Consider the following 18,933-nt stretch of genomic DNA (forward strand, 5'->3'; position numbering starts at 1 on the left):
CTCTCTCTCTCTCTCTCTCTCTCTCTCTCTCTCTTTCTTTCTTTTTCTTAGATATTTTCTTCATTTACATTTCGAATGATATCCCCTTTCCCGGTTTCCACCTCCGGAAAAAAACCCCTGTTCCCTGCTCACCAACCCACCCTCTCCTGCTTCCTGGCCCTGGAATTCCCCTACACTGGGGCATAGACCCTTCACAGGACCAAGGGTCTCTCCTCCCATTGATGACCCACTAGGCCATCCTCTGCTACATATACAGCTGGAGCCATGAGTACCATCATGTGCACTCTTTGGTTGGTGGTTTAGTCCCTGGGAGCTCTGAGGGTACTAGTTAGTTCATATTGTTGTTCCTACTAAGGGGCTGCAAACCCTTCAGCTCCTTGAGTCCTTTCTCTAGCTCCTTCATTGGGGACCCTGTACTCAGTCCAATGGATGGCTGTGAACTTCTACTTCTGTATTAGTCGGGCACTGGCAGAGCCTCTCAGGAGACAGCTATATCAGGCTCCTGTCATCCAGCACTTGCTGGCATCCACAATAGTGTCTGAGTTTGGTGACTGAATATGGGAAGGATTCCCAGGTAGGGCAATCTCTGGATTGTCCTTCTTTCAGTCTCTGCTCCATACTTTTTCTCTGCAACTCCTTCCATGGGTATTTTGTTCCCCCTTCTAAGAAGGACTGAAGTATCCACATTTTGGATACTTCAATCCTTCTTCTTGAGTTTCTTATGGTTTGTGGATTGTACTTTGTGTATTCCGATCTTCTGGGCTAATATCCACTTATCAGAGGGTGCATATATCTGTGTTCCTTTGTGACTGGATTACCTCACTCAGGATGATATTCTCCAGATCCATCCTTTTCCCTAAGAGTTTCATAAATTCATTGTTTTTAATAGTTGAGTAGTACTCCATTGTGTAAATGTGCTACATTTTCTATATCTATTCCTTTGTTGAAGGACATCTGGACTGTTTCCAGCTTCTGGCTATTATAAATAAATAAGGCTGCTATGAACATAGTGGAGCATGTGTCCTTTTTACATGTTGGAGCATCTTCTGGGAATATGCCCAGGAGTGGTATAGCTGGGTCCTCTGGTAGTACTATGTCCAATTTCCCGAGGAACCGCCAAATTGATTTCCAGAGTGGTTGTACCAGCTTGCAATCCCACCAACAATGAAGGAGTGTTCTTCTTTCTCCACAACCTTGCTAGCATCTATTGTCACCTGAGTTTTTGATCTTAGCCATTCTGACCGGTATGAGGTAGAAACTCAGGGTTGTTTTGATTTGCATTACCCTGATGACTAAGGATTTTGAACATTTCTTTAGGTGCTTCTCAGCCATTTGGTATTCCTCAGTTGAGAATTCTTTGTTTAGCTCTATACTCCATTTTTAAATAGGGTTATTTGGTTCTCTGGGGTCTAACTTCTTGAGTTCTTTGTATATATTGGATATTAGCCCTCTAATTTTCAAGTTGATAGAAAGATGAGGAACTTACTAAGGAGGAACTGGAGTGGTATCTTAGTGGTTACGAGCATTGGCTGCTCTTCTAGAGGACTTGCGTTCAGTTCCTAGTACCCATATGGCAGCTCACAACCACCTTAACTACAGTTCCAAGAGATGGACACCCTCTTCTAGTCTCTACAGGCAGCCAGGCAGGAGTGTAGGTGTGTAGATATGTATGTGTGTGTGCATGCACACACACAGCAGATATACACATAAATAAAAAATAAAATACTTTAAAATAGTTTTTTATAAAAGAGATGAACAACATAAAATTACTATAGTTCAACACTGGCAGGGGACCTCAGGGTTTCTACCGATGAACATGGTAACATGGGAAGTTTTCTACCGATCAACATTCAGGGTCTTTTAGCTTTCTGAGAAGAAACTTAATGACCTTCTGTACATTTAGCATGGGTTGTGAATGTCATATGAAAGCATCCAGAGCTACATCTATCCACACTCATGACTACAGTATATGCATTAAGCACTATTACTCACCAGCTCTGAGTCCATTTGGGTTTTTATACAGCCTGTATCTACCCACAAACATTGGGCATCGAGCTTTTGACTATAACAGAGTCCACAGCTGTGTACCTGCCAACCTTCCGGCTTTACCATCATAGTGTGTATACATCCAACTTCTACCTAGCAGTCTTCTCTGGCTCTTTCCCACCCTTGCCTGTGTGAAAGATTGGATGGATATGCTGGAAATTTAATCCTAAGTTAATACTTTAACTTTAATCCTGAAATTTCATAGGGGCATCCCCTAAACACTGAATGGGGGATGTGGTGCATAATACATTTCTCCTGAATGGGATGGTACTGAGGGCATCTTGTACCTTGGCTTTCAGAACAGATGTTCACTTGATGATGCACTGTAATGAGCAGCCTTCTCTGCCCACGCCACTTTTCCCAGACTACCTTCTATGGCACATTGCTTGTGTTCAGACCCTTGTCTCAGGATCTACTGCTGGGGCAGCTCAAACCCAGGTAAACTTATTTTCATCTAGCCTTGAACAACCTTTAAAGCTTTTCATCACTCTTGACTATGTTTGCAGATGAGACCAAGTACAGTACAACAGTTTGTCATGGGCAGTGTTTGGTAAACAGCAGTCAGGATTCGTGTCCCAAACCCATAGAACCATGTGGCCTCTCATGGCCTTCTCCTGTGGGTCTTGTTCTCTGCCTTGCTGTGCCAACGTTAAGGCATCTCCATCACCCAAACCGAGTGTGTGTGTGTGTGTATGTGTTGGAGGAATACTGCATTCTCTCACTTCCTTAAAACAAAGCAAAACAAAACCAGCAAGCGGAGCCTCCCATGGGAAGAACACATACTAAAGTCTATAGTTTCTTTTCATTCGTAATCTGAGTGTGGACAGGCAGATATGACACAGGATGTTTAGTACAGGGCATAGATCAGTTATTTTCATGGTGTGTAACCGAAGTATCTCCTTGTCAGTCTTTCTTATGCCCTCTTCATACTAAACGCTATTGACGTTCACCAATTGCATAGTATGATAGGTTTCCTTTGGAAAATCTCATGCCACAATGTATGAAACATGCATATAACATACTAGGGTCACATTCAGCCTTAGCTGTCCTTTTCTTGCTCCCATTCTTCCTCTTTCTAAATAGTGCTCTCCCTCTCCTCCTCCCCTTCCTCCCTTCTCCTTCTTCTTCTTTTGAGGCAGGACCTCACTGTAGTCCTGCCTGGTCTGGAACTCACTATGTAGCTCAGGATGGCCTGCAACTCCAAGATACATGCCTGCCTCTGCTTCCCAGGTGTTGAAATTAAAGGTAGGCACCACTGCACACCACTCTCCTTTTCTTTTCATGCAGAGTACACAATAATGATGAATAGAGGTTGTAAAATGTGGAGGTGGATACAAAGAGGAATGATTTGATCAGTATATACACATGTATATATGGAAATGTCATACTAATACCATTAGTATTAGTATACTAATAATATAATAATTATATATTATATACACTATATAATATATAATAAATATAATAATTAATGTTAGTAAAAATTAAATTAAAAGTTGAACATACATGAATAAAGCAACTGTGATTTCTTAATATCAAACTAAGTATCCAATATCCAATATATATATAATTATAAATTGTGAGCCTATCTACATACATACAGACATATATCAGGACTGATCTCTTTTAATCTAGAGTAGTTTTCTTCATGTGACACTATGAAGGTACATTTTCTCAGTTAGCTAAATCTACCTGTTGGTGACAAGGCAATAGGACTCTAAGCCTTTGGGGACACAGGCAGTAGGGGAGACTACAGGCACAAAAAGTAAGGGGAGTATGTTCATAGAGTAGAGCCAACTCACAGGTTACTCCATAGACTGAGCACACTTATCCTTAGCAGGAACTGAAGATAGCTGGGTAGCCAGCAGTGTGGATCCTGTGGTTGACCTCCGGAAAGCATTGTATTAGATGCTGACTGTTTTATTGTGTAGCCGGAGTGGTCCAGGACTGGAGGTAAATGGTGAAGTTCTTAGATGAAGTAAAGTTGGAATCCAAGGTGAGAAAGAAGGGAAGGAAGTATGGAAAAGTCCCTATGCTCAGGCAGGAAGCAAGCGAACGCAGAATTAGCCAACTGCTCAGCAGATTTCAGGGTGCTCTGTAGGGTGTGACTTACATGTCAACAAGTATGCTCGTATATGATAAATAGGGGGACACCCGTTTCCCAAGTGCTTCAGTTCCTCTTTAAAATGGGGCTGTTCAAAAGATTATGTAAACAAGACCATACTACAGTTCGACAGATCACTGAGAGGAGACAGAATCACCCTCTGCTCTTCTACTCGGGAATTCTCACTTTCTGCCTGACTCTTCCGATGGCTTCCTCCTCAGCAGCCATCTTGCTCCTATGAATCCACGTTCTCCTTCAGGATAAAGCTAGCACTCTCTGCCCTACCTTCCTCCTGCAGCACCTATACTCTTCTGTTCATTTCAAGCCATCCCTGGTGTGCCCCCTCTCCAGGCTCCACCCTGGCAGCTGTGTCTGCCACACAGTACAATCATCCAGCAAGATGCTCAGTGATTTCCCCAGAGCCCTGACCTGCTCTGCACTGAAAAGGAAACAGCCCAGCCTTCTCAGATGTTACCCACTACCTCACAATCGCTGCTGAAGAAGCTGGACTGAACAGACTTCAGCCTCTTCTAGGCTCTGCTGTAAATCCCACCCTACTGCTCCTTCAGACTCCTTTAGGAAGTTAGAACGAAGGCAAGAGATTTTATTCTTTGTTTCGGACAGTAAACCTTTAACCCATTTTTCACCACACATAACGAAGAAGAAAGCTCGACTCTCGAATTTTCAGTTAGTTTAAAAGCATTTCTCCCTTTCATTTATTCTATCTGTAATCAGCCCTGGGATATTATAATTAGCATTTAGCATTGGAAAAATAAGTACTCTTCGGGAAATCTCTTTGATTCTTCATCAGCATCATTTTGGTTGCCAAGCAACCCTCAATTTTATGTCCCATATTTGATAGAATTATGCCAGCATTATTTTTTTTTTAGGGTCAATTTTAGGATAGAGTAGAAACCTTGTATGCTAGTATGCTTCTTAGCAAGTATTAATGTTCATCGCAGGATCATAATTGATTACGGTGTGAATATTGAACACACAGAGCTATGGAGAATCTATCATTAAACATACAATGTGCTCACAGTATCCGTGCATATCCACAGGAGAAGGCTGAGACAAACCCAAGAATGTTCATAGGCTAATATTGTTTGTGGGGGTAAGATACAGAACTATAACTTTTTCCTTTTTAACATTTTAATGATTTTTAAATTTTGTTTTAAGTGCATTCATGTTTTGCCTGCATGTAACTTTGTGTGAGGGTGTCAGATTCACTGGAACTGGAATTATAGATAGTTGTGAGCCACTAAGTAGGTGCTGGGAATTGAACCAGGGTCCTCTGGAAGAACAGCTAGTGCTTTTGATCTCTGAACCATCGCTCTAGCCCCAATGTTTTTCCTTTTTAAACTGTGTTTCTGAAGTTTCCCAGAGTGAAGCAAATGGTTTTTAAAAGTTATTAAAATTTTTTTAAAAATATGAATTTTGAGTTTTATTTAAATCTTTGTAGGAATAGGAACATAAGAATGTGAATTAAATAAAAATATATAATATTAACATAAGCACAGTACTGTTCACAATAATTATTAAAAGGCTGTTTATCCCTAAAATAATACTTTGACTATCTAAGTAGATTAGGTAAGTACTGTTAATGTCTTTTGTATCTTATCACAAAAAGGCCTACTTAAGAACAACATAGGCTCAGTCTATAGAAATAATTTAGAAAAATGAGATTTAAATGTGGTTGAGATTTTTAGTCTTCTAAGGTTATTGGTTCTATAAACAGTTAAAAACACTTTATACATCAGTTCTGAAGGGTTTCCTTCAAGTTCACATTCAATATCATATTTGAGATCATGTTGTTTCTTCTCCCAGACATTGCTTGGTTTGAGAACTGATTTTAACCTTCTGTGACAGCAGAATCAGGGAGAGCAGGGTTCTGAGGGCCAGAATGACCTGTTTTTAGCCTGAACCCTGGCCTTAAGCTAATCCTAGAAATAAAGCCAAAGGCTTTCTCTCCTCCAGTAATAACTTGAAACTTTACTGATCCTTCCCAAGAGTATATAATATATATTATAGACTGAGTATATTAAAATAATTTTCATTTTTATTAAAATGACAGGAAGATATTTTCCAAGTGGTTGGAATATAGATTTTTAAGTTTAGAATTAATAAAAGATTATAAGGCTAAGACAAATTTAGCTACATAAAGCTACAGAATTTCTACATATTACAATAGTGAAATGAATGAGGGGATGAAAACAGGAGAAAGGCCACCAGTAAATACTACCCAAGAAATCCACAGGTCCAAACCTCTAGCAATAGAGAGCGTTAAGTAGGTATGAAGAGGCTGTTTGTGATCACGAACATAACTACACACAAACTCATTAAAAATCCAAGCCTGCTTAGCAAAGCTGATGTGTTCACTCCATCGAGGCTGTCAGCATGCAGTGGGAATAAAGGCAAATGAGAAACTCAGGTGGAGCCCCAAACAGATAGAGATGGGTCGTAACATGTGGAGGTCAGAAGTATAAGAAATTGAGAAAATAAGAGAGGCTTAATCCTGAAGAATGTGTAGAGGCGAGTTAAGAGGAAAAAACATACCTAAGTAATCAGTTCAATTACAAATGGAAATCTCTTGGATTTATCTTTGTTCCACAATAATGTCTTTAAGAAAATCCCAGCTTTGTTGCTGTTTGATTTCTTCATCTTGTCTCGTGTCATGGAGAGTTGGTTACTTAAGGTTTGAAAGAACCAAAAACCACGCCAGCCTTACTCCTAACGGAGTGATACAGAACAAGATTGTCGGGTTTGAGGGTCTCTTCCCTCTAGACGCTGCTCTGAAAGCACCCTGGGTTTGGTACTGATGATGGTGGTATGCTGGTAATCGTGCAACCTTGAGCTCTTTAGGGTTGGGTTTGAGGAGAATGTGCTGGCAGTAATGTTGCTCATTCTCAAGGTGTGAATACACCAGCAAAGCCAAGCTCCCAGCCTGCCTTGCTGCAGATGGACCAGTGGAGGCACTGCACTGCACTGCAGCAAAAGCCTCTGCAGTGTTTCCACCACATAAATGTGATAGGCACACCCTCTGAAGCACACAGAACAGTAAACATGACCACACATTAGAAAGTGACCAATCTCCAGTGCTTGTCTTCTATGAACTTACTTAGCACACATGAACATGGCAGAATATTTAATGGTGGCTATGTTTAACAACTGGCTTGCAAAATTAGACAAAATAGAACAGGCTAGATCTCGTGTACTGGATAATCATCCAGTATGCCACAGCTGGCGGATAAGGCCTTCATCTCCCTCCACTCTCATACACACACTTCCACATCCATAAAAAAGAAAATAAGTTACAGGCCCAGCTCATCCTTGACATCTCCAGCACTTGGCAAGGTACCCATCGCCGTCCAGTTTTAGGATTCTAACGTTCACGACTGGCCATGTGGCTTTAAAGATCCAATAGGCATGAAAAGATGCCCCCCTTTCAACACTATAGTTGATCCAGGATCATTAAATTATTAATAATTAATTAATTAAATTATTAAGGAATAGTAAGGATGTCAAGACTGGGGTGGCATTGAAGTTGTATCTACAAAGTTGGCCCTGTCTATGCGGTATTACTATTTCTCCAGTTTTTCTTCTATGTTTCCCAGGGCAGGAAGCCCAGCTTGGTTGTAGCCCAAACTCCAGTACTTAACTTCACTAAATGCTTCAGGAATGAGGCAACATTTAGAGAGGGCCAGGAGCTAAGTTTGCCCCTAAGATGCCCTTCTCTGAGGTTCTCAGAGGGCCCGACACTGTTCTGTCAATAGAACAGGCTGCTTCTGAATTACTATTATTATTATTCCCAATAAGAGCCTTAACAAAAATCTATTGGCAAATGGGTAAACGGGTTCATTTGTCTGGTTGTTCAAAGGAAGGCATTTCTCTAGCTCCTCCCAGTTCAGCCTCTTCTGGAAGTCCTGTGAGTGCCGGAGGCTGGCTGGAGATGAGAATGGAGACGTTTTACTGTAGTATCGAAAACCATCGGAACATCCCCAAAGCGGCAAATGTAAGCCTGAAGAAAAGTCTCTTGAGAGCAAGGAACGAAGGCCGTGGGCACCACATCTACTTTCTGTCGAGTGCTGCCCCTACCCCCAATCCCTGAGTGTACGGCTGACAGGTTGTAAATTTTGTTGATAGCCTGTACTGGGATTTCCAACATGCTCTCAGGCAGAGAGCATCTCTAATTAAACCTTGTTGGACCGCTTTCATGCTCCCACGAGGCTGAGGCTGGCTTCCCTGAGAGCTTTACCAGTTTGTAAATTGAAAAACCTACTTGTTCCATTACTTCTGAGAGCTGTTTGCTGTTTGTGTTTTCCTAGAAAGCCTTCGAACATGTTCTGGGATGTCCAAGGAGCAAGTGGGCTACAGGGAAGTGGTGCTCAATATCAGTTCAGGAGGGGGCTGCATGTCTGACATACTCACACGGGATGAGACGCTATTACATACAGCAGAGAGAAAGAATGTAAGCCTCAGAGAGCCGACCTGAGCTTTGGGCTCAGCAGCTGGCCCAGGAATGAGCTGGGCCAAGCACATGTGTCCTTTGGTTCTTTTTAATCCCAGTCCCTATCAGCTAAGAGAGGAAACTGATAAGGCACAGTTCAGAAGCCCAGCAGGGTCAGGTCAGGAAAAGGCTCATTTCCCCCACTGCACCCATGACCCATAAGTGCTCAGCTACTCCACGTCTTCTGTCTTTCAGTCAGCAATAAGACTCACTTCTCTGGGTCCACCTACTGAAGACAAGTACCCTGAATTCCTGAGAAATTGTGAATCTCAAGCATCATCGTTTCAAGGACAGATTTTGCCCCAGTACACAGAGGAGGGCTCCTGGAGATAATGCCACACAGGGTGGAAGTGGAGGGGGTTCACCATCTCCTTCCTCAGACCCAAGAGTCACCAGAACTCACACACTTGAAAGGGAAGATATCCCCAGGGGCATTGGCTGATTCCCAGCTCAGCGAAGACAAGGTAAAGGGCTCTCTAACATAAGTAGCACACTGACAGAAGAATGCCAATTCTCTCCACAGTGCTAGGAACAGCCATGCTGGGCACTTCTGACACCCCAGGTGTTGATGACAGGGTGCTCCCCGCCATGACTATAAGAAACCTTGTAAATCTGGGGAATCCCACCGAGGAGGCTTCAGGAACAGCTGTGGCCTACACACGGGGATTGTTATGAGCAGGAGGTAAGGCTTTGAGTATGTGACCTTATATAAGTGGCTTGGTGCTTGCAGGTGTCAGTGCTAAGTACCTATCTGGGTCACCGAGCGTGGTATGCTGCCTGTCTCCTATATACCTTGCTTCGGTGTGCAGAGTGAAAGCTGCAGGAAGATGAGAATATCTAACCTTCACTCTCCTGTGGAGGGGACCGTGGTTCCAGCATATGCTTGCCCTTACCTCGCTTCATTTTTAAAGACAGGATAGCCTATAATTTATTAAGGTCTATAAAGAGCTTAGTATTCAACTAGCCCATAGTACAGAAACTATTGTTACTAGTTGTAGGGTCTTTCAAGATTGGGAAACATTAGTACAATGCACACTTATGGAAATTTGCAAATATAAGTTTGACTCAAGAATTAATTTCAGTCAGACAGTTGATGGTATAAAGGTGAAGTCTATTTCTTGCACTGAATGGAATGTGGTTTCTAACTGATGGAGACCAGGCCAGCAGACTAGCAAGCACAGGTCGCCAGCCTACACAAAATCTGAAATCTCTTCTGAGACTATGAGGCCTCTCTTGGGGAGTGAACCACATCTGCACCAGCTCAGGGTACAAATGGCTGCTGGGGGCAGAGGCAGAAGAAAAAAGCAGCATGTTTTCTATTTAGATGGTGGGTACAAGGTGTGTTGTTTCAGATCTCAGATGCCCCACTTTTTTTCTTGTTCACCCAATGGAGATAATAATACTTGACCTACTTCAGGGTTGTTTTGAATATAAAAGAAAAATCAATACATACAGAACACCAAGAAAAAAAATAACAGACCATATAATATAAGCCACTCAGATGCACTGTCCTTGGCCCTGACATCCGGCTCTGGACATAGAGGAACTGGTTGCTATCGTGCTTTTTGGGCACCTGTGCAACTGTTCCCTGATGCTATCAGAGTTCTCTTGCATGGAGAGGAGACATGAAAGGACCTTGTAAATTGGGGTATTTGACTTTTCCACTTGGCCCCAATGTTCTTGCAAAGTGAGAAAGAAGTGAAAGGCTTAAGCTCTCTTATAGACTAACCTGTTAATGGATGGTGTGTTTCACCTCATGCTTGGAATGGGTTAACTAGCAGCTACACTCAGGATCTGGAGCATGCCCTCTGACTAAAACAGAAGGTGGGAGCAGGCTGGTGCAGGGGTAAGGTCACGGAATGAAGGCTTGCTGTTTCTAATCACAGACCTGCAACCTTCTGATACCGAGAGGTATGTTGGGGCCTTTCACAGTACCTTTATTTGGATTTGTATCTTTAAAGGCCTTGTATTCCAGCCTTCTGAAAGAACAGTTTCAGGAAGGGATGGACAGCTGATACTTGTGAATGCTCAAGAGACAGCTTTCAGTATACACGTCTCAATTCCCATGAGGTTTTAAACAGTAATTAGATTATCCCTTAGGTTTACCTGAGACATGAATAAATCCCCAGTTTCCAGAAAAATCTACCTACCATTTCTCTCCTCAGGTCAGTTGTCTTTCCTCTTCAGTCCCTCAGTCAGACTCTCTGCGACCATGGGCATTGTCTGTTTCCTCTGTCTAGCAGGAGTCACCACCTGAGGCTTTAAAGCACTAGGAGGGCTGGCTGTTGTGGCACGAACTAAACTTTACACTTGGTTTTGTTTTAACTAATTAAAATGCGTATGACAATAGCCCCTGTTTTTGGGGGGGCTGCAGGTACTGTGTACACAGCCTTTGTGAAATACATCCTAGGCAGAAGGTGAAGTGAGCAGGTAGGAAAAGTAAAGAAAGGAATTAGTCAAGTTCTTTATCTTCAAACGGGTCAGTGTGAAGCTCCTCCCACAACAGCGAGGTCAACTGATAGCAAGAGGAGGCCCACTCACAAAAGGCATCTCTCTAATTCTCCCCTGGCTTTGGCTGTTTTGTGACTTTCATGTAAACTCTGTGATGGGAAATTCTGTAACATACAATATAGAAAGCTTGGGATTTTGTTCACAGCATGCCTATGCCCCAGGGGCTGTGAGGTGGTGGCTGGTCCTTATCAATAAGTGCCCTGATTCAAACCCTACCTAGTACAAGGAACTCGCTCCTGAACACCACCACACCTTCATTTGCTATCGTGTGTGTGTGTGTGTGTGTGTGTGTGTGTGTTCCTGAACACCACACCTTCATTTATTATCGAGTGTGTGTACATGTGTGTGTATGTATGTGAGTGTGTGTGTGTGTGTGTGTGTGTGTGTGTGTGTGTGTTCCTGAACCAGGTATTTCACAAGTGTCATTAAGTGCTAATGAAACAGGCACTTGGTCACTGTGACTTTTCTTGTATGCCACCCAGTGCAGGGTCAGGCATAATTACAGACTTAATAAATGCTTCTTGCTAGTGGCCCGAGGGACTTTAGCCTCAGTGGCACTTACTCAGCCTCTACCCTTTAAAGCACTACTTTTCACCTTTATATATTGCAGAAGACAATCTACCATTGCCTTTGTAGGGGGCTGAGGGAGTGGGTTATGATTGGTTATTTCTGGAAAGGACTCCAGAATTGGCCATGTATTTTTGAGGTTGAAGCCACAATTATTTGAAGGGTAGGAATACAGGCTTGAACTCATCAGGTAGTTGGATGAATGGTAGAAAAAGAAGAAAGATCACATGATTGACACAGCTATGGTCCCAGCGTTCTCAGCAGTGAAACAGAGTAAAGGTCCTAGTTCATGCAATAGTTATACTATGCGCTCTGCAGGTCCACTGAGTACGATTAGCAGCCAAGGAGCAGGACATTTGTAGCTTATCTAACAACATTAACTCCGACACTGGTCTCCACCAGCTTCTAGCTGTCTCCTTGAGTGTATAAACTGTCTATGATGACTTTGAAATACAAAGTTATTCAATCTGGAGGTGAAGATGTAGCTTAGCATCCTGAATTAGTCTTTCAGGTAAAGATAAACCAGGGAGCAGAATGAGTGGCCTTTTCCTTTTCAGGGAAGGAGCCTGCACTCAAGCCATTGCCTGTTAGGTAAACACTGCCCCAGAGTCTAGTCACACACCCAGCCCTCTTCCCTTCAAAGTTGGCTGAAGTCTACAGCCAACAGTATTTAAAAGGAGTGATTCTCAAAGTGGAGCTCTGGAGCAGCTGCCAAGGCCTCACCTGGGACCTTGTTAGAAATGCAAATTGTTGGACCCCACCCTGGCCAGACCTACTCAAGCAGAAACTCTGGGGGTGGGACCTAGCCATCTGCATTACTAAAAAAAAAAAAAAGAAAAAAGAAAACTCCACATGAGTTTGGTTTAAGAAGCACAGTTTTAAACCAAAATTGAAGCAGTTGCACAAAAAGAATCTCCCCAAAGTGCCAAGTCTTTCCCAAGTCTATAAAGAAGGTCCTTGTTTGGACCTAAACACCAACAGTCCCCACTTCTGAGAGCTGAGCACACCTCCCCTCTGCTCTCCAGGAGGATCAGGCTGGGCTGGGCTGCTCCTTCAGGGCTGAGTCCCACAAACTCATCTCCTTCCCAGAGGGAGATGCATGAACATAGAACAGGAGACATAGAGGATGCTGAAAATCTCTGAATTAATAGGTTTCACTGAAATCTGTAGGTTTTAATTCTGCCCTTTTTGAAGCAAACCCAACATTTAGTACTACTTTCCAGTCACCATTTCATAAGCAACCATCAAAAGAAAATGCTTACATAAAAAGAAATCTTTTCAGGGCACTGCTTGTTGGCAGTACAGAGGGGCAGTGCCTGGATCATACACTGGCGGCCTATGTGCCACAGGTTCAGGTCCTCCCACCTTGACCTGCAACACATGAGCCCATCATATTCTAGTCACAAACACAGCACAATTCCAGATTGTAAGAGGGAACTGTTGAGACCTTATTTGTCCAAATGACCTAAAAGTTTTCATTTTTTTTTTTTTGGTGGCGTGAGACAGACTTATGATTTTTCAACCACAAGAACTGGAGGACAGAATACCCAATACCAATTTATGAACTCAATACCAATTTATGATTTTTTTCCCACCATGAGACAAACTACCATGCAAGGAAAATGCCAACTCCGCTCACTAAGTTCTCACTTCAAATTGTACTTCTCATCACGACCTATTCCACCCACATAGTCATGTGCCGTAAGCGCTGCAGACTGTCTCCAACATTTCAAAAGCTCAAAAGCTATTTTTAAAGCCAAAATACAATCTAGGTTGCTCTTGTATAAGACATTTTTTAAGGCATAGAACAAAATAACGCAGCAATCTCTATATAGGTGGGCAGTTGCCCAACTCACCAAAAGATTGAATGCAGCTGTCAATAAGATCATCCAAGCTGGCTCCTTTGGCCAAATGTCCCAGGGACACCATCATTCGGAAGTGGGTTATCTGGGCCAAGCTAGGCTGGGCAGGGAGAGGACTGTTGGTTGATTTGGCCTCTAGTCTTGCTTTGGGGCCAGCTCTGGAGGCATGGCAAGGTTTCCTGGGGGAAAGAGAGACTCAAGTGAGGACAGACAGAGCGGCTGGGGGTCTCGCTGGCAGCTCCAGGTTCTGGAGACAGAGCGAAGAGGAGATAAAGACAGTGAGTCCCTGAAGCCCGGCTGGTGGAAGGCATACCCCTCCCACTTGGCAAAAGCACTGAACGGACTGGTTGGCTGTTAAAGAGACATCTCCTCAGCAAATGACAAGGTGAGATTCCAGGCCAGCAATAGCCTTCTCCCCATTGGTGTAAGTACTGCTCTATGCTGCCGTCTCTCTTCCAGAAGGGGAGATGCAGAAGGAAGAGGGTACCTCGGTGGCCCTTAGCTTCTAGTTGCTAGGCTACGGGACCTAGGGTCTGAAGGACTGGTTCAGTTAGTATCCTTTTTGGCTCGTTTCACTCATTTAAGCAATGCCTAAGATACTGAAGGGCAGGAGGCCCCCTGAACTAGCTTTAAGAACCTTGAAGAAGAGAGTAGGGGTGACATTTAGATTTCTCATCCATCTCTGCATTTCTTACAAATCTTGGCTGGTTTTAATAAATGGTTTCACTTTTGATAACACAAGGAACCACTATGAATCATTTAGACCGGTAAACAGTATTCCATCAAGTCTTTACATTGATCTTTAACGAAAAGAAAATGAGGAGGGATTGGCTCTGAGCTGAGCTGCCTGTTCTAGAACTGAATGTAAAATAACAATTTGGATCTGGAAATGGCTTAGGTGTCTGATGGATCTTCATCTACTCATCCTTAGCTCTATTGGGCATAGTCTGGTTGATACATGTCACCCTGCAAAGTGTCCCATGCAGTGTATTTTATTTTCCTCTTTATTAAAAAACACACAGTGACCCACATCTATAATCTTTGAAGGTTCAATAATGATAAGCATTTTTGCTGATAGTTTTTTTTTTTTTTTTGGCATGTACTTAGTTCTCTTCCCATTGCACCATTGGCTAATTTATAGTTTACTGTCAAAGAAAAGAAGGAGAAAACACTCCAGAAACATAGCACATATTATAAGCATAAACCTGCATCAATTAGCCACATACTTATTCCATGAGTAAGATATTACAGTAGGCCAGGGGAGACCATGGTGACATAGCAATTGTAACTTTCTCTGTAAATTGTACATGTCCATTGCATGTTAGTTATTCCCATATAAAGCCATCTTGTAGTTCCTTAATACACAAAGCTCTCATAGGAAAATTTGACAAGACAATGAGTATAACCACATAACTTCTAGGTGAATGTCTCAAGAGTGCCCAGAGCAAAGTGGAAGGCAAAGCAGTTTCCAGGGTTTGGGTAGAAGACCTTTGACAAAATCTAAACCTCACTCAGAAGAAGCCAAACAAATCCTTAGTTAAAACAAGCAAGCAAGCAAGCAAGCAAGCAAGCAAACAAACAAAGAACCCATCCCCTGGGCACACCTGGATTTGGAGAAATCAGCCTGCACAAAGACAGTACCCTGAACGTGGGCCACACCACACAGCCAGACACCAGGGGTCACCCGCTCCAACTTTAGAGCATCCAGCTGTGGTGTGCATGGGGCTCAGTTCCAAACTGGGACCAATAAAGCCCAGTCACCCTGGTGACTGCAACCTGCTAAACCAAGCCACTGACTCTCCAAGGATCAGGTTGGTACTGCAGAAATCCATCCAACTCTTGACCACCACTGATTTTTATCCAGGCCCCAAGAGAGTCAGACCAGTGTCTGAGAATAAACTGATAACCTGAAAACAGCAACAGTCCGCTCGCTCAAGGTTTCCCTGTTCCAAAGACACTGTGCAGAGATCTGCATCGTGTCTGAAGCCGCAGTCTAGAAAGATGCTGCCTTGTGATATGGAAACTGAGTCCTGCACATCCTGAAGCTGTTCACATGGGCTCTCTCAGGGACTAGTACCTGGGGCCCTCTTACTTTTATTCATCTAGTAGGATTTTTTTTTTTTTTTTGGCATGAAACGGTGTGCTTATTACCACACTGAATTTGGCAAGTAGATTGAAATTGGCAAGAGACCAAAAGGGCTTGTTCAACGTATAACAAATGTCAGGTGCTTCAGAAACATGGCTGGTGATGTAGAGGCGGCATCTCAGCTCTTACTTGTTCAGCAGGTCCCTGGAATGGTCCTCAGGACCCAAGAGCTAGCTAGTCTCCACAGTCTTTCCCTAAATATCTACAGCTATGCAACAGAGATATATAGGCCATAAGTGCACAGCAGGGTAGCAGTCAGCTTCCTAACCACCAAGCCACACTTCCTAGCTTGGCTCCCTTCCCTTCCTAGAAAAAAGACATCTAAACCTAGTCCAGTGAGGAGAGATTCGGGGGCATGAGAAACTAGGGAAGGTGAAGTGTTAAAAGCCTATGGCACACTGTGGGTTGTAAACTTTGTCCAGTCTCTTGACTGCTTGCCCTGGAAAAACTCTGAGATCACATTCCCTTCTCTTCTTTCTTTCTTTAATTTTTTTTTAAAAAAGAACCTGTTTTGTTTGTTTTGTTTTTGTTTGTTTGATTTTTTGAGACAGGGGTCTTACTAGGTAGCCCAGAGTGGCCTGAAATTCTCTATCAGCCTTTTGAGTGCTGGGATTGCACGTATGCCCCATCATACCTGGCTGAAAACAAACAAACCTACCACTCCACCAGAATGCAACCAAAGGAATTAAAAGAAATATTTTAGTATTTTTCTTTCATGCTGCTAGGGATCAAGGCCAGGGTTGTTGCGTACCAGGCAAGCACTCTTGACTAAGTTAGATCCCTGCCCCATGACCTCTGCTCTTTCCCTCCACTCTCATCCAACCTCTGGATGGGATGGTTGTAGGTAAGGATTTATACAGTGCTTTATTATAGGAAGTTTTGAGAGTGCTTTAACCATCGGAAGAATGAACAGCCTCTAATTCTACAAAGTCATGTTTTTAAAGGGCAATAGCCACACGTTTCCAGTTAAACTTGTGAATTAAATAAAACAACAACAAAATCTTGAAAGAAACACAATTAATTTCAAGATGGTTTCTCAGGCCTGCAGTGGTTAGCTTCTGCCTTCCCTATCCCCCCCACCCCCCGCCCCCTGAGCCTGGGGAGAGGTTTCCAAGTCTGAACCTGTTTGGGGGACTTAGTCTCCAGGTACAGTTATCCTCAGGGCAAAGGGAGGGAGGAAACAGAGGAAGGCCGGGGCATCTCATAGCTGCTTATAAGAAAAGGCAGCTTTCACAGGGCCATTTTTGCTGAGTGTACCTTCTAGCCCAGCCTCATGCCGCCAATAATAGAGTTAATTCAATGGACAGACCCACTATAATGTAACGCAATGTAAGGTAGAGAATACTTAGGGGATGATATGGCCCAGTAGGAAATTATAATGGGCATAGTTACTAAGATCATGCATGGTGAGGTCATATCTGAGTCCACTTGAATGGCGTTGTGAAGGACACAACATGCTTGGCCCTAACCAAGGCGAAGTGGTGTCCAGGCAGTTATGGGGTGCTGGTGTTTTGAGGACAAACGCTAAATTTCTTGACATCCCCCACCCACCTCCCCAGGTCCTTTATTGCTGCCCAAGAGATGGACTGTTCATAGTCACTCTTCCTTCACCTTCCGTCTCCCAAACATCTCTCTAGAGTATGGGGGGAGGAGTGTAGACCACTGATTTGGAAACTTTTTTTTTTCTCTCAAAGGGCAGCCAAGCAGCACTGCCACCTCCGCTTGCAGCCATTGCTGAGAGTCGCTCCTGAAATGCCTGGAGAGTCCGCAAGGTGGCGCTGCCCTAGACTCGCGCCCGCAGCAGGTGCCAGGGGCGCGGAAAAGTGTGCGAGTGGGAGTTCCCGGGGGTGCCCTGACGAAGAGCATCCAGGGAGGTCGACTGTTGTGGGGCTCTGGGTAGGTGAAAGGTTTAGTTAGGCCCAGACCACTCCAGATCTGTCCAGGTGACCTGTGACCTCGCCACCCCAGGAGTCCCGACTCTGCCCTCCCGGCCTGGTGTGCTGGACTCTGAGGTTGTCTGTCTCATGCCCATCTTGACCCGGCTCCCGAGTCCCCGATCATGGTCTACCACTGTAAGCAACTCTCCTCCGAGGGAGGCCCCCGATCGTTTAATCCCTCCTCTTACCCACTGAAGAGGACCGCAGGGGACATCGCTCAGCTATCGCTCCCCAGTAGAGGTGCAGCGCTCTCCGAGGAGCCGCAGCTACTCACCGCGGAGCCTCTCTCGCCTTGCCCAGGGTTCCCATGGCCGCGGCTCTTTGCGCCCCTGGAGCCGTCTCACCTGGAGCGGTGGGATCGGCTCGGTCGGGCGCGGCGCATCCTTCGGCAGCCGCCGGCCCTAGCAGCCCGGAGCCGGCCACTCTGGGAGCCCGGCGAGCCGACCCAGGCGCTCTCGCAGGCACAAAGTTTATGCGAGCGCGCTCCCTACGCTCGCTCCCGCGCCCGCGCACACTCTCTCGCACCAACCACCTGACAGGAGCTGATGTTATCATCAGGCTGGAGGAAACGTGGGGCACCCTCAGCTCTTCTTCGAATCCTGCCCCCATTACTTGGTAGCACCCCGAAGGCTTGTGCCGCCCTCGCTTCTCCCTTCGTCCCTGCCTGCCATTCATCTCTCCCAGCCCAAGAGTTAGGTCCGAGGGGTGCAGCGTGGGTTGCCCCGAAATTGACCCAGCTAGAGCCTTGCAGAAGAGTTGCCTCCACCCAAGGCCACGGGTCCCCTGGGGGCTCTGCTGAGACCCTTTCCCTAATCGCAGGTCTGTCTTGTATGTATCAGTGAGGGTACACAGTTGGGTCTGGGCAAGGAAATCAGAAATCCCCTAAACTACTACTCACTTAGTTCTCTTTGGCACATATTGAAAGAGAAGACCTAGGTGTGTGCACTGTACCTCGGAGGAGGCGGTGGGTGTGGAGGTGAGCCCCGGAGGTGTGATCCAAGTCAGGCTAGAGACAGCTGCTTGGAGTCTGTGGGTGTGGTAGACCCAGGGAGCCAAGCGGGAGTGGAAGGCTGGGGGAGGGGCTTTCTTGCAACATCAGCGTGCCAGCAGACCTGGCCAAGAGGAGAGACCTACTTGCTACCAGTCTGGGACATGGCCATGGCAATAACAGCAGCTAATGCTGATCCCGTGCTGTTTCCTACAAGTTACCTCGTTAAGCCACCCCTCCAAATGCAAAGATAGCACTGCTTAAG

General features: G+C 44.6%; 1 protein-coding gene across 2 annotated transcripts in view; it reads right to left on the minus strand.

Moving 5' to 3' along the window:
* Positions 1-18,178, minus strand: part of Rasgrp1 (RAS guanyl releasing protein 1) — a 66,966-nt gene extending 48,788 nt beyond the window's left edge. The window contains exons 1-2 of one of the 2 annotated variants that reach the window (XM_031371430.1): positions 17,955-18,178; positions 13,592-13,776 (exon numbers count right to left, since the gene is read on the minus strand). In XM_031371430.1, the coding sequence (XP_031227290.1) occupies positions 13,592-13,776; positions 17,955-17,989 (220 nt within the window). In that variant the 5' untranslated portion in view covers positions 17,990-18,178. Of the gene's footprint in view, positions 1-13,591; positions 13,777-17,868 lie in introns of both variants that reach the window. The other variant, XM_031371432.1, reaches the window with a different exon arrangement.
* Positions 18,179-18,933: the final 755 nt, after the last annotated feature.

The sequence above is a fragment of the Mastomys coucha genome, unplaced genomic scaffold (genome assembly GCF_008632895.1).
Source record: "Mastomys coucha isolate ucsf_1 unplaced genomic scaffold, UCSF_Mcou_1 pScaffold15, whole genome shotgun sequence".
In the NCBI taxonomy this organism is placed as follows: Eukaryota; Metazoa; Chordata; class Mammalia; order Rodentia; family Muridae; genus Mastomys; species Mastomys coucha.